Source organism: Lepisma saccharinum, chromosome 1, assembly GCF_977018435.1.
Source record: "Lepisma saccharinum chromosome 1, izLepSacc3.1, whole genome shotgun sequence".
Taxonomy (NCBI): domain Eukaryota; kingdom Metazoa; phylum Arthropoda; class Insecta; order Zygentoma; family Lepismatidae; genus Lepisma; species Lepisma saccharinum.
Window position 1 is genome coordinate 88,180,967 of NC_139229.1, and position 15,454 is coordinate 88,196,420.

General features: G+C 36.8%; 1 protein-coding gene across 5 annotated transcripts in view; it reads right to left on the minus strand.

The window, feature by feature from the left end:
* Positions 1 to 10,954: 10,954 nt before the first annotated feature.
* Positions 10,955 to 15,454, minus strand: part of RhoGAP54D (Rho GTPase activating protein at 54D) — a 65,368-nt gene continuing 60,868 nt past the window's right edge. For 4 of the 5 annotated variants that reach the window (XM_083134459.1, XM_083134451.1, XM_083134468.1 and 1 more), the window contains one exon: positions 10,955 to 12,916. In XM_083134459.1, the coding sequence (XP_082990585.1) occupies positions 12,089 to 12,916 (828 nt within the window). In that variant the 3' untranslated portion in view covers positions 10,955 to 12,088. The remainder of the gene's footprint in view (positions 12,917 to 15,454) is intronic. The other variant, XM_083134476.1, reaches the window with a different exon arrangement.

Here is a 15,454-nt window from a genome sequence, read left to right on the forward strand (position 1 = left end):
GTAAACTGGGTCGCTGAAGGTTAACTATCAATAGAATTAACATGCAACGAAAAGAGGGAAAGCCGACTCGGGGGTTGAGCAAAGGTTCATTCAGATTTTTTTTTATTTGAGGGGTGTAAGTTTGTGTTTGTGTGTGTGAAAAGGTATACTTAGAGCCAAAATGACCATAAATTTGTCCTTTTATAAAAATTGTGTGGGATATTAGCATGGACGTCCGCAGGATTCTTTCCAGGGAGGGGCAAGCAAGGTATTTTTTTTCCAAAGAGGGGCAAAGGACACATATTTTCATCTAAAATAGTGATGCCCCCTCAAAAAACACTGTTTCAGTCTGAAATTATCATGTTTCTTCAACGAATTTATAATAATTAACATAAATTACTGTGATTGAAATGAAATTATGTGTGAATTATATAATGTTTATGTACACATTCATTTTCCAGGGGGGGCCGTGGCCCCTCTTGCCCCCCCCCCCTTGCGGACGCCCATGGATGTGAGGGCGTAGTTGGTGGATAAATCAATGGGGCCGAGACATTACAACTTCATGTTCCATAATCCGAAAGTTGCAGAAAAGCGATGCTACATACCAAAATGTAAATACAAACGAGGGAGAAAATGTACTACCCTGCATAAGTTAAAATTAATTGATCCATGTCCAGGCAAGAAGCATTAACAAGATGCTAGGAAATACACAAAAAGCACGCACACACCCTTACTTTCTTAGTCACGTTGGAAGCAGATTGCTTTGATTTGTGATGCGTTTTCGTACATTGCCTTTTTTATTTATGTCGCTGCCACCCTGAAGGGAAGACGAGCTGGCTGCACACGGCGACAACAGGCAGGTCAGTTTCGCATTCCTCAGCCTTGCAGTCTTCTCAGCTCCCAACTGTAACATCCCAAATTCTTGACTTTTTCTCGAACTTTCTTTCCTTTTTTTGACCTTCCCCCACTTTTTTCTTAACATTTATTTAATCGTCCCCTGCTTACGTATAGTTGCAAAAACCCCCTACTCCAAGGCCAGTTAAGATGAGAACTGAATGACCACATTATTTGATGTTTTTTTACAAAACTTCACACATACAAGAATGTAATTCTGAAGAAATAAAGTGAACAAATCTCAACTCAATATAAGTTTGTTATACTGAAAAAATAGCAAAAATTATTGACCCAAAGAATAATTTATTGACTTTTTCTACTTTCTTGACATTCTTGACTGGTAAAACACCCTGGTGATTAACCCAGATACCTTGATTACAAGGCAAAAAATGTTTTCCACTATACCATTGGGGAGGTCCATTTCAACCATACCATCTTATCAATCCTATATTTATAAATGGGCTGTGGTTCACCTAGATGATTCTGTCAACATGTGTAAAACTACTGAGTCTCTCAATTTAGTGTGGACTTTATATTTTGCTAAAATAATTTAAACTCCCAATTTGTTTTTTCTTTCTGGAATGCCTCATCAAAAAGTAGACAGCTGTCTATTAAAATGAACACTATTCAGTTGAGGGATATAGTCTTGAATTTGTGTTGTTTATAGCAGCAGCTTCAACAAAAGGAAGAATGAATGGAACAGTGATTAAACAATTTTACTTTATTGTGCTTTTCTACCTCTTGGGGTATCATGATTTTGAGGATGGATTGGTAAAAAGTTACTGATTTAGCTGATCAAAATAAAAATAATTAAAAAACTGACCAAATGCTTATAATATACTGAGCAATTCATTTACACCATAATTGTCATCTTGAAAGTAAAAAATGGAACTTCATTTAAAAAAAAAATATATTATTATGTGGACTCCACCATCCCCACAGTCAAACATTACATATTTTTTTCTTGGCAATAAAACAAAAATTATTTAATTCTAAAAAAACATGGCTACTTTTGGATTGATTGATTTGTTGTTTTAAGTCCACTTTATGCACAGTAAGGCTAATCGGGACTGGACATACAGTTTAAAGTGGGATCTGAACCACTATGTGCCTCCACCGGGAAGCTACTTTTGGGTAGGGATCATCCACCTCTTGCCCAAATCCACCAACACAGAATGTAAGAGATAGAAGGGTGCCTACATATCAACCATGAGTGCAACCACACCACCTGGCCTGAACAAGGCCACCCAGGAAATTAACCAAGCAACACTTCCCCTGACATTACAACTCCCACACCACACCCTATCACAGTTTTCGATGAGCTTGGCAAAAGAACCAATATTTTCTGTACCAACTACATTTTCAATCTGAACCTGGCAACTCTGCAAGTCTAATACTCACTTCCATTTCCACCATCTTCTTTTCTATCACTGAAGATGCAGGTGCAGACTATGAAAATTTATAAATTTTCCAGTCTCTGGTGAGTGTCTAATTCAATGTAGCAAATAAAAAAATTGCAAGTAATATTCTATTTATTTTTCATACTTTAATTTACATGACTTCATATTCACATATTTTAATGTCTATAGTTAGTATGAACATAATACAAGAGTCTTTGGCTTATCATGCACATCTGGATGTAAGCTTACATTAGTATAAAAACATGGAGTGGCAAACCACATGTACAGATTCCTTACGTGGAATTTGCTATTATTTTAGAGTAAAAAAACTGGATTTTGCTTATATACACACAAACACATCATCAGAAAACCCATTCTCTAGTATATGTACATTCACCACAGATTACTTACTTGCACAAAATACTATTATCTGAACATAAATACTAAAATCATAATACTATGTTTGAAAACTAATTTGAAAATGTGGGCGGATGGGAGATACATGTCAAGTGCAGGTATTTCCGTTGAGAACGGCTTCCTAGCACTGCATGGCAGCAAATAACTACACACAATATTTCAATTCTGTCTTTTTTGTTTGTTACTATGCATATGAAGGTAGACATACTGCAATTACAAGATAATATATCCATTGTTACTATTATTAAGAAACCGAGTTGAAAAAGTCCTTGGTTACCTCTGTACATTATGGGATAAATTTATAAAAAAAATTTTGAAACTCCTAAACCACTGCACTTTTTTAAAAAAAATCAAATTTTACATTTAATAAGCAAAAAGCAACACTTTAAGCAATGTGCGGCAATTAAGGGTCTGGGGGGGGGGGGTGTGGAGGGACATGCCTTTCTGTTTGCACTTGAGGTTTCTTGAAATAACACTACAATACTGTTTTCATAACTGCATCATTTATTTTGCATGCAGATGTTTTGAGGATTTGTAAAATTTTGCAGCAATGAATGTAAATAATACAAAGATTGACAGTTACAAGGAAAACACTAAAAATAGTTAATACTATATCATATATCATATATAAAAAAATCTTACTTCAGTGCCTACATTATTTCAAGCAGTCTTTCAGAAAATAAACCAAAACAGTGTTACACCAGATGATGATGATTTAAAAAGGGGAAATATGATCATTTTAAACTTATCACACGTTTTGTCATTTTATATTCAATCTGTCATTGATAAATGTAGGAATATTGTTGTTGGTAAAAATTTGAAATCGGTCTAATAAATTTCTTCATAATATTTTGGCCTGCACTGAATAATAATGATTTCAACGGCAAAGTATGTATATCCCCCACCCCCTTTGCTTACTCTAGTCTTGTAATTCTTTCCTAATGTAATTCCAAAATCTTTTAGTTTATATACATATATCACAATTTAGTTTAGAATTTCAAATACTAAACTTATAACCAATCAGTAACACACTACTATAGTCGTCTAATTTGAGAAGTCACATTGGTACCCTTGGACAATATATTTTCATTTGTGGCCATTTCAGTACTGTAATTAACATTTATTATGGTTAGACTGATATTTTAGTAAATATTAATAAGGTATTGATTAGGGCTGAGCCGATACCGATATACCAGGGGTATCAGTATCGGCAAGTGTCGGTTGATATTTTTGCACAGATACTAGCCGATACCATTGTTTTTGAGTTGCTAGAAGCGCGGCCAAGACCAAAATGTGTTCCCTTTCAAAGCTCCGTTCATCTTTTCCAACTTACCTTTGGTTATGAAATATAAAATGAAAAATAGTTATGCATTTGTGAAATGAACCTGTACTCAAGTTTCCTTGAACAGCATGTATGTGACACAAAGGTCCATATGCAGATACTCGCGGTCAAGTATCTTGCAATTCAAGGGTAACGTGAAATTATCCCCATAGGAGTTTCTTCGAAGTCTACCAGGCTTTGTTCGTACAGATGCGGTCTCATGTAGCAATAACCCCAATAAGGTTCCGAAAGCCAAAGATGCACCTGTGGGTAATCCTTCCACTTTCTTTGGTGTTTGCGGACATCTATCTCTTTAGAAACCTTCCACAGTCAAAAAGGTCATTGCCCATGAAATTGGTGGACGTGTCTCAGAAATAGTACATTGCATATTCCTGGAAATTCAAATACCTGGGGTAATCCCCCTTTTCCTTTCCAACTTTAGACTTTTGTCCCGATCTGGATAACTGGGTTTCAACAGGCATGTTTTGGCACAAGGAATGCAGCAAGGGTATAATTTTCTTTGAACGACAGATGATGGCAGTTAGTTTCTGGAAAGTGTAGTGATGGGTTCGAATTTCTTTCCATGCCAAGCGATAGAACTATGCATTTATTTTTTTTAGAAATAATTTGCCATCGAGAGTAAAGTCCCATCGGAATATCACTGTATTGAAAACAATCACCTGATATAGAAGCAAAAGTCTGGTAAGTTTTAATCCTCTCCTTAAATTTATTTTGCTAATTTTGATTCTCTTTGATAAAGAAAAAAAGAGATAAGATTGGTTTCACATTATAGCTTTACTGTTAGTTTTAGATGTCGTGTCCGGGGCTGGTAAAACACCAATTATTCTTGTGTTCATGGATGATTTAATGTTAGTTTGGGAAGAGTAATCCCTTAGTTTTAGAGGAGGTTGAAGAGGCATGATCTCATTCTTCAACATTGGATGACGGCGACGACACTATTGCCTCGCCCTTAGCTTCACTTAATATTTCTCTCATATTTGAAACATCTGATTGGTTGTCACTTATCTAAAAAAAACTCAAGTTGAGATGCATCGTTGCAACAGAGCATCGTTTGGTGGGTTAATTTATTCATCGCCCTTCGTCAGAAATGTACAGTTGGGAGCTGAGAAGACTGCGAGGATGAGGAATGCAAAACTGACCTGTCTGTTGTCGCCGTGTGCAACCAGCTCGTCTTCCTTTCAGGGTGGCAGCAGCATAAATAAAAAAGGCATGGTACGAAAACGCATTGCAAATGAATGGAACATATTACATAGTAACAAGTGAAAGCAATACTAATAATGGAGTAAAACTTCACAAATCAAAGCAATCTACTTCCAACGTGACTGAGAAAGTAAGGGTGTGTGCGTGCTATTTGTGTATTTCCTAGTGTCTTGTCAATGCTTCTTTCCTGGACATGGATAAATTAATTTTAACTTATGCAGGGTAGTACATTTTCTCTCTTGTTTGTATTTACATTGTGGTATGTAGCATCGCTTTTCTGCAACTTTCGGATTATGGAACATGAAGTTGTAATGTCTAGGCCCCAGTGATTTATTTACCAACTACGCCCTAACACCCCACACAATTTTTATAAAAGGACAAATTTATGGTCATTTTGGCTCTAAGTATACTTTTTCACACCCATAAACACAAACTTACACCCCTCAATAGAAAATTCTGAATAAATCTTTGCTGAACCCTCAAGCCGGCTTTCCCACTTTTCCTTGCATGTTAATTCTATTGATAGTTAACCTAGATATAATCTGCTCTATACATATACATTTACTCAGTGACATGCGGTGACGTCGACACTTGGGGTAGCAATGAGTGGCGTGCCCAACGGGTCATAATCCCCCCCCCCTTTTAGGACCCAGTATTCCTAAAAGAAGAACGTCAAATACAGGAAAATTTGCAAAGTTAGGAATGACTACAAAAAATTGTACACATAACTTCCACCCACTTTCGAAAATCAAAAACCATTTGATTTGACTACTGAGCCAGAGATGCCGGGTTTGAATCTCGGCTTGGCAATGGGTGATCTTTGTGTGTCCCTTCATCAATTTTATCGTATCGTCTTCGTGATTAGCCAAAAATGGCGGAAAGCGAAGTAAAATAAACGAAATCAAACAATCAATCAATGAATGATTTGATTAAATCGCTTTTTTGATACATTTGGTTAATCGCGAAGATGATATGACAAAATTAATGAAGGGACAAACACAAAGAACGACCATGTCCAGGTAGGGGTTCGAACCAGGAACTCCTGGTGTCGGAGCGCGCTGTGGTAACCACTCCCCCACGGTTGGTTGATTTGATGTTTTAAGTCCACTTTATACACAGAAAGGCTTATCGGGACTAGACCTATAGTTTAATGTGGGATCCGAATCACTATATACCTCCATCGGGTATCCGGGACTACTTGCACTCCCCCACGGAGGTCGGCAGACAACAAACATGGGAGGAAGGCGCTAACCATTCGGATAAGTGGGTATCGGTAAAGCACACTGAATTTTTCCTGAGTAGTAATTTTCAATTGAATTTTTGAAATACCATCTTTATTTATGATTAACGTTTTTTTTAAAAAAAAAATGCATTGCTTGATTTCTCCATCTCACGATCTCGTTACTGAAGGATCCGGGCTCGAGCCCTGGCCTTTGCATGAGTGTTTCTTTGCAACTACTCTTCACCCGTTTAATTTAATCAACGTTCATCGTCATGGCAGAAATTAGGTAAAGCGATGGAAGAGAGAAGAAAATACAAATAATTTCCTCCCAGTGCATCTGCAGAGCACTGTGAAATCAGGAGCCTAGAATTCTCTGTTTATGATTGTCCCTCACGACTTTCCAAGCTCTTAGCTACTTATTCGGATTAAATCTATACAGCTAGAAAAAGCGATGGGTAACAAAACACAACTTTAAACAAACCTTTTTTCTACTTTCTTCAATGATATTCATTTGGCTTTTTGAGTTCTGGGATACATTTTTCATTTCTATTTTTTTCATTATTCACTGCAGGCAGAGTACAACACACAAGAACAAGAATGCACGCTCGTCACGAATTCCGGCCTGAATTGTTCTTTGTGAGGTCCGTTCATCAGTTTCATCATATCATCACTCATCCTCATTTTCACGATAACCAAATGTGGCAGATAAGCAAAGTAAAATAAATCAAACCAACTACAAGAATTAGAACGCGCGTTCACTTGCACAAATAAATACATCCGTATTTATGATTGTTTAGCTGATCCATTTTTTTTTATTGGAGGCCAAGAGATTGGTATATTTAAATAAAACACTACTAAAACGAGAGCAAGAGAGAGCGTGAGCAAATATTTGTTATTTAATCATTATATATTCCATAGCCTATTTAAAAAAAAAAAGCATAAAATTTTTATCTGCACATAAGACGTTCCAATTGCATAAATAATAAAAGTACATCCCATATTATACATACATATTGTACAACGTGTAAAAAGTAGTGTAAATACAGAGATCATAAGTACTGCAGAAAAATTTCCCCTTAGTTCTTTTAGAGGATTTACAAAGGAAGCAAAAGATAATCCAATCCCCTATCTGTCGTATAGGAGATAGACTGGAGGACCTGAAAGCACGGGCTTTCAACCATTGGAGCGGGGGCGAGGGGGCAAGGGAGGTAGAGGCAGAAATCTTCCCTTTCCTTTCGAAAACCCGTTTCTACCTGGAACTGTGAGGCGGAGAAAGAGCGAGCTAGGCCGCTGAACGCACCGAGGGAGGAGAAGTGCGTGAAAAAAGTGTTGCATATGAACTGTGTCTTCAACAAAACAATAAATATTGTGATTTAAAATAATAATAGATTTGAGATTGATTGATCTATCTCTGCTAGACTAGCTACTCCTCAGTGCACGTCACTGCATTTACTTATACACACACGCCAGAACATTCATTCCATTTTTAAAACAAATTTATTTCCGAAAACACGGAAGAAGTGTGAATTCCTATGCCGGTGCTGGTCTTTGAGATGTCCCGTGGTTGACATCATCCATGGAGGTTCACGAATGGTTCCGAACCTTTCCGAAGGCCAGACTGCACCTCACACTGTAAGTCCCAATTCCATTATCAGGGACTTCTGCATGTCTGGCAACACTGAAAAATTGAACACCAAGTCGAAGCTTCCCTCCCCACACTTCCTCCCCGTGCACCCCGAACCTCACCCTGCACTCGCAGTCTTCTCAGCTCTCAACTGTATATGTATAAAATATAATAATAATTACACATTATATATATGTGTAATTACACCTATATATATATATATATATATATATATATATATATATATATATATATATATATATATATACACACACACACACAAATAATGAAGGAGACAGTAAACACTTACCACACGAATAGAAATAATTCAATATTTCGCGATCTGAGTCGCATTTTCAAGAAGGTAGATAAAAGATCGACGACACTGTGAGTAGAGGCACAGAATACTGACCGTAGCGTCTCTACGGTCAGTGTTGCCAGAAACAGTTGAAAGGAAACACGAAATACTTTAGCCAGTGTTTACTGTAAGGTGGGTGGGTAGTTTCGGGGAGGAGAGGAAAGAGTTACTGGTTGGCTAGGTTGAGTCCGGGGGGTATAGTGGCGTGCATGCCTGCTATATAGGCCCTTTCCCATCGCCTGCGGAAAGATGTGTCAGAGCGGGGGGGGGGGGTAAAAGGTGGATGATGGCAACACGGAAGCAGTTATTGAAGGTGGTGTTATGGCTGTTGGTGTGGATGGCAACTGTGAAATCGGAGTTTTGGGTGGAGGGTTTTTGGTTTAGGTTGTGGGCAATGGACTGGGAAAGGTTCCAGAGTGTGTTTATTTGGTTGTTGTTGTTGCCTGGGGTCAGTAGGAGGATTTTGGTGAGGGACTGGATGGAAATCGAGAGTTCTCGAGTCCGGTGGAGCTGTGATTTGTACATGGTTAGGGTTAGTTCGGCAGCAAAATTTCTCGCTAGGGGGCGACCCTTTTGTGTAGAACTCACGCCAACTCTCCCGACTCCGGTCACTCATTATTTCCTTCACAAAATCTGTTTGTCACACACGTTTCTTACATGCATGCCTCTTATTAGGCCTTACTCCCAAAAGCCTGACACCCAAACTCCTTTCTCAGCTATGCCCCCTGATATTCAACCCAATATTCGCCACCTAGCGAGAAATTTTGCTGCCGAACTAACCCTAACCATGTACAAATCACAGCTCCACCGGACTCGAGAACTCTCGATTTCCATCCAGTCCCTCACCAAAATCCTCCTACTGACCCCAGGCAACAACAACAACCAAATAAACACACTCTGGAACCTTTCCCAGTCCATTGCCCACAACCTAAACCAAAAACCCTCCACCCAAAACTCGATTTCACAGTTGCCATCCACACCAACAGCCATAACACCACCTTCAATAACTGCTTCCGTGGTTGCCATCATCCACCTTTTACCCCCCCCCCCCCCCCGCTCTGACACATCTTTCCGCAGGCGATGGGAAAGGGCCTATATAGCAGGCATGCACGCCACTATACCCCCCGGACTCAACCTAGCCAACCAGTAACTCTTTCCTCTCCTCCCCGAAACTACCCACCCACCTTACAGTAAACACTGGCTAAAGTATTTCGTGTTTCCTTTCAACTGTTTCTGGCAACACTGACCGTAGAGACGCTACGGTCAGTATTCTGTGCCTCTACTCACAGTGTCGTCGATCTTTTATCTACCTTCTTGAAAATGCAACTCAGATCGCGAAATATTGAATTATTTCTATTTGTGTGGTAAGTGTTTACTGTCTCCTTCATTATTTGTATTTATCTGCTTTTCTGGCACCATTTCTAACCCTATTCCTGTATATATTCCGGAACCGGTTCTGTCTTCTGTTTCTTCTCACACCGATGATGCTATAAATTAGCGAAGATTTTGAATTTTCCTACTGTCCGGTGAGTGTTTCCTTTAACTTATTTGATTTTTATATATATATATATATATATATATATATATGTGTGTGTGTGTGTGTGTGTGTGTATGTGTGGGGGGGGTGTATAACATAGCCTTTATTTTAAATTGGAATTATACAAGTATCGGCATCGGTATCGGTGGGAATCGGTGAGAGTATCGGTATCGGTTCAAAGTGGTATCAGCTCAGCTCTAGTATCGATAGAAAAATTACTGACATCAATATTATACCAATACAATATTGAATGGCACACATTGACAACAATGAATGGTTCATTCACATAATTAATTAAGAGGGAATGGATTTATATGCAGTAAAAATGTGCTAAATATGTAAATACATATTTAGTCATTTTCACCAAAATATGTAGTTAAATATGGACTTAAAATTGTAAAAATTTGCCTTTTCAATAATATAAGACACTACACGAGCTACACAAAATACAGTACGCTTACATTGGCATTAATTGTAAAACAACACAAAATGTTCTCTTAAAATGGATCTATATTGACCTAAACTGCATTCAATATCACAAGAAGTAATGAGAGTATATTTCAAATTTGTCAGTTATTCACAAGAAATTCACCCAACTGTCTCGGTCACATGGGGACAAGTAAGCGTGAATATGGAGTATATGTTGAGAACTGTTCTGAAATGTGGAAATAATATGTAAAAATAACTAAAATATGAGCCAAAACCTAATATAAATTATGTAAAAATATTAGGGATGGGCCGATATGAAATTTTGTCCGATACCGATAAAGTATCGATATAAAATTTACCGATAACCGATATTCTACCGATCCAATATAAAATTAGAAATGGTCCTTGAAGAACCTGGATGGTTAATTGACATCCTTAATAAATTGTTTCAAGGTGTCTGCAGTGCAAAAGAAGTTGCATATTTAGACATTTACTTTTTTTAGAAAGTAGAGCATGGAGGTTATCCATAAAAATTACAACAAAATGGCACTAATTTATCAGATATTTATTGATATATCGGATCAGTAAAATAATCGGTAATTTTACCGATACACCGATATGCCTATATCGGCCGATACCGATAGAGTACCGATTAATCGGTCCCATCCCTAAAAAATATGGAAAATAAAAACTGAATTTTTCGAGTCTACATGGCATGATGTGCAAAGATAATACAACATATAACTTATTTCAGTTTCATAAATAAATATGTATTTACACATAAATCCGTTCCCTGTTAATTAATATCTTGATTGATCCATCCATCTGTCTGTCAATAATTTTTTAATTTTTTTTAAGGACTTTATATTTTGGCACTGCACTGTCTGCTGCAAAACTATGACACACAACCTAAAGTAGAATTATTGTGCATAATCTTAGTTTCCACCCAACGACGACAACTCAAGACAGTGTGCCTACTCTGCTTACCTCCACGGCAGAGGAGACATCTTAACATGCTGCAAAACCAGAGGTTCCAGGTTCAAATCCTGGTTAAGGCATTGATGTACTACAGTCGTTGTCCCATTATGTATTTCATCAGTTCATCATTCATCACAATTAATCCAAGAGCTGGAAAAGTGACACAAATTAGTGAAAACAGAAGGAAGGAAAGAATACTGTCTACCGAAACCTTTTAGAATGTCAAAAATACATCAAAGAAGGCTTCGGATGAAACGCTGAGTTGATATTCCAGGATTAAGATTTTTCCCTGCAATTTAAGGTTTTTCAGATGGAGGGAGGGTAGCTAAAAACGTAAAAATTGAAATCAATTGAATTTATTGAGGTGAGGTTGATTTTTATTATATGCCTATCCTAAACATTGCTTTGGAGTTTGAAAGCCAGTAAATGTTGAAAAAGTCAACAATTTCTATTCTTAATAGCTATATTTTCTCATCTTTTTGTTTTTGCACGTACAACACAATAGTAAAAAATATGTAGTAAAATACTTTTAAAAACTCAATATATATTAATCAAAAAAAGTTTTTTTTTCACTAAACTTGTTCAATTTCTTCTTGTTAACACATATTATGGCTTGCCAATGCTTTCCTGAACCAACACGATTTACAATACTATTAATTCAACCAATAAATTAAAATAATACTATAAATATACTATATGACTTATGAGTTATAATGAAGTTTCAAACACAATTCCTTTGATGTTGGATTCTGATTTTGAATACTCACGCAGACATTTCTTTTCTTCATTCTTGAACTCTTCTGAAAGTTTTCTTGGTGCTTTAAGAGTATTCTCTGCATTACGTTTTCTTACTGTAGAATGTATGTTTACGTTGTTCTGATACACAACACAGCCTTTTGACGATAGTGTGGACAATGAGCTTGAGCTAACTTCAGACTTCTTAACCTGAGATGGCACATTCCCATCTAGGCAGTACAGAAGCGACTCACTGAGTTCACAATTTGCGGCTGAATTCTGAGCTAAAGAGTTACAACTAACAGATCTGGACGGATTGGAATCAAGACTAGATGCCCGTTGCGTAGAGTCTGTTAAGGACAAATCAATTGGACTAGCTGTAAGGACACTTCGACTTAAAAGATAGTCTTTGAAGGTGCTTGTCAAAGAATCGCTGCTTTGCATATCACTTCCAAATAAACTATCCTTGATGGAGTCATCCCAAATACTTGAACTAGAGTACATACTATCGCTCGATTTAGTAGTTTCTTTCACTTCAATTTGTAATTTATCACTCACTAAACCATCACTAATTTCATTACCTCCAATGCCTGCTGTTTCTTCCTCTTCATTTCTAGTGGAATTGCAAAAGTGATTCATATATACCTCATGTTGATCCTGGTGATCCCTAAGTACAGTAGTTGACAGACTGTCTTCAGGGATGTTCAATGACGATTCACTTTGAATAGATGCCAGGTGGGCAATGTTTGATCCTGAGATAACTAAAACAGGTTTTCTACTTCGTGGAGTCATCATGGTTTCCTAGAGATAAAGATTATCTTAGAAGCATTATTTAACAGCTTTGCACATTTAAAATATTTAACCCTTTCGGTGCAGAGAATGTATATCTACGTTTTCCCCTATTGTGTACAAATCATGGATAATGCAGATATGCATTCAGCAAGTGTTGTTGCTTTGTTTTCTATTCTCTGCACGTCCTTGGAGTGTGTGTGATGTGCATTTCCTCAATTGAGATAATGATCAAGATGATTGTTAATTTTTGCTTCATTTAAAATTATTTTGTTTGCAGCACTGATTGTACTTCATAATGAATATTATTATTAATAATAACGGTGAGGTGACGTGGGGTCAGCACAACAAACCCCCAGTCGTTGTTGTAGGTTTCCATGACTGGGTTAGGCTACTCATTCATAGCTCCCCAATATCCTCACGATAGAAATTATCACAAAAAGGACTACAAAACGTTATATAAGCATTTCGGTTTGGACAATTTGTTTAACAGAAGAGTTTTCAGTGATATCATTTTACTACAGAAATTGATTAAACATCACTGCAAGTGTTCTGAACTATTACAATATTATAACTTTTAATGTAGGCCGCCACAGTACAAATCAACGAAAACTATTCTACCCAGAGAGATCAAGAGTCAATTTGCAAAGGTTTTCACCTGCAGTGTGAATGCAGGACACAGTGAACAAACTATTAAAAACTAGAATTTGACATATTTACAGATTCATCAAATGCACCGAAGATCTAGTGCATAAATTAGTGTAAATATTGTGTATATAGATGTTCAATTTATATTTTCTTTTCTTTTCTTATGTCCTATGTATAGTACAGGATGTACATAAAGTCTGGTAACACTTTAAAAAATATTGTAAAGAAACCATTGGCATTACTAAGTGACACAGCACATTAGTCGAACAAGTAAAGTCGTAAGTTTGTTTTGTATTGCAGTTATTCTCTGTAGTTCCATTTCAGATAGTGGCAAATTCAAGATTGTGCATTCTGGAGCTAAATATTTTTGTGTGCTAGATTTTGATGAAAGAAAGAGTGCTACAGATGCACAACGGAAATTTAGGAGCAAATGCAGGAAAAAAGCACCAAGAAGGAAGGCAATCTACGCATGTCATCGGCATTTTGTTACAGCCAGGTGCTTGTGTGCGTAAAATGTGTGTATGAAACTGTACTGATTGTTAGTGCAAAAGTTATATCCGCAGAACAAAGAAAGGCAGTAACAGTTTGACTGTGAATTGCAGCAGAGAGAAGACAAATTCGTGGATTTGTTAATTTTCAGTGATGAAACAATGTTAGATTGTCTTCATTCTTGGTGTTTTTTCCCTGTATTCACTCCTAAATTTCCATTCTGCATCTGTAGTACTCTTTGCTTCATCAAAATCTGGCACACACAAACTTTTAGATCCAGAATCAGATCTTGAATTTGCCACCATCTAGAGGCAAGAAATGGAACTACAGGAAACAACTGCAATACAAAAAACAACTTACTTGTTCAACTAATGTGCTGTGTCCCTTAGTAATGCTAATAGTTGCACGTTACTGGACTTTATGTACACCCTGTATATTACGTTCAACATAATTCAGAGATGTATTCTGTGCTGAACTAATAAATAATAACAATAATAATGTAATTTAATATAACTCATCTTATGTAATAAATTGTACCTCTTTTTTAATTTAAATAATAATGGTGGGTGGTCACTGGTCCTATACACAGGCTGAAATCTCAGGAGAAAAAAGTTGTTTCACTTCCTCCAGGAGACTTGAACTTGCACACGTCCCATAGCCAGAGCCCAAAGCATGATGCCTTAGATTGCACAGCCATGGTGCAGGACTCGCAATGAACATAAATGTTGCCTAATTGGCATCAACATCCATTCTTCACTGATTATTTAGAATAATAGTGAATGAACAAGATAATTTTTACAGATTCTTTTTAACATTTTCTTGTGATGGCAACACTAACGGTTGATGAAGTTACACACAATTTTTGTAAGTTATATTGCAAACTAGTATTTTGTATTTGTACACAAAATTTAAGGTCTGTATGGTACATGCTAACAGGGTACTGTAATTATTTTTCAGAAATAAGTAGAGAATGGCAAGTTGACTGAAATTTCCATTTCTGTGAATATGCACCGAAAGGGTTAAGATTGAAATGTTACAGTGATATGGCATAGAATTTAATGATTTTGATCTACTTACCAAGAATTGTTTATCCAAATCTATTATTGTGAGATCCCTGGAATATCAATAGGCTTTCATGACCTTTTATTATCGTGCATGTTGTATACTGTATTTGTTTCATGATTTTAATAGTCAAAACTATGTACTTTCATTCACGAGGTACCTTCTCACATTCCTTTGTTTGGAAATGGGATATTCCGTCCATTTTGATTAACGGTTACTCTAAAAATGTATATTGTAGCTCTTTCATATTGAAGTGCACAATTTACATGTGGTATGCAGGGATAAGACAGCAAATTGCAACCAACGATTTCAATTCCTGCATCTGACAAGAATATTTAATTTTTTGATTTT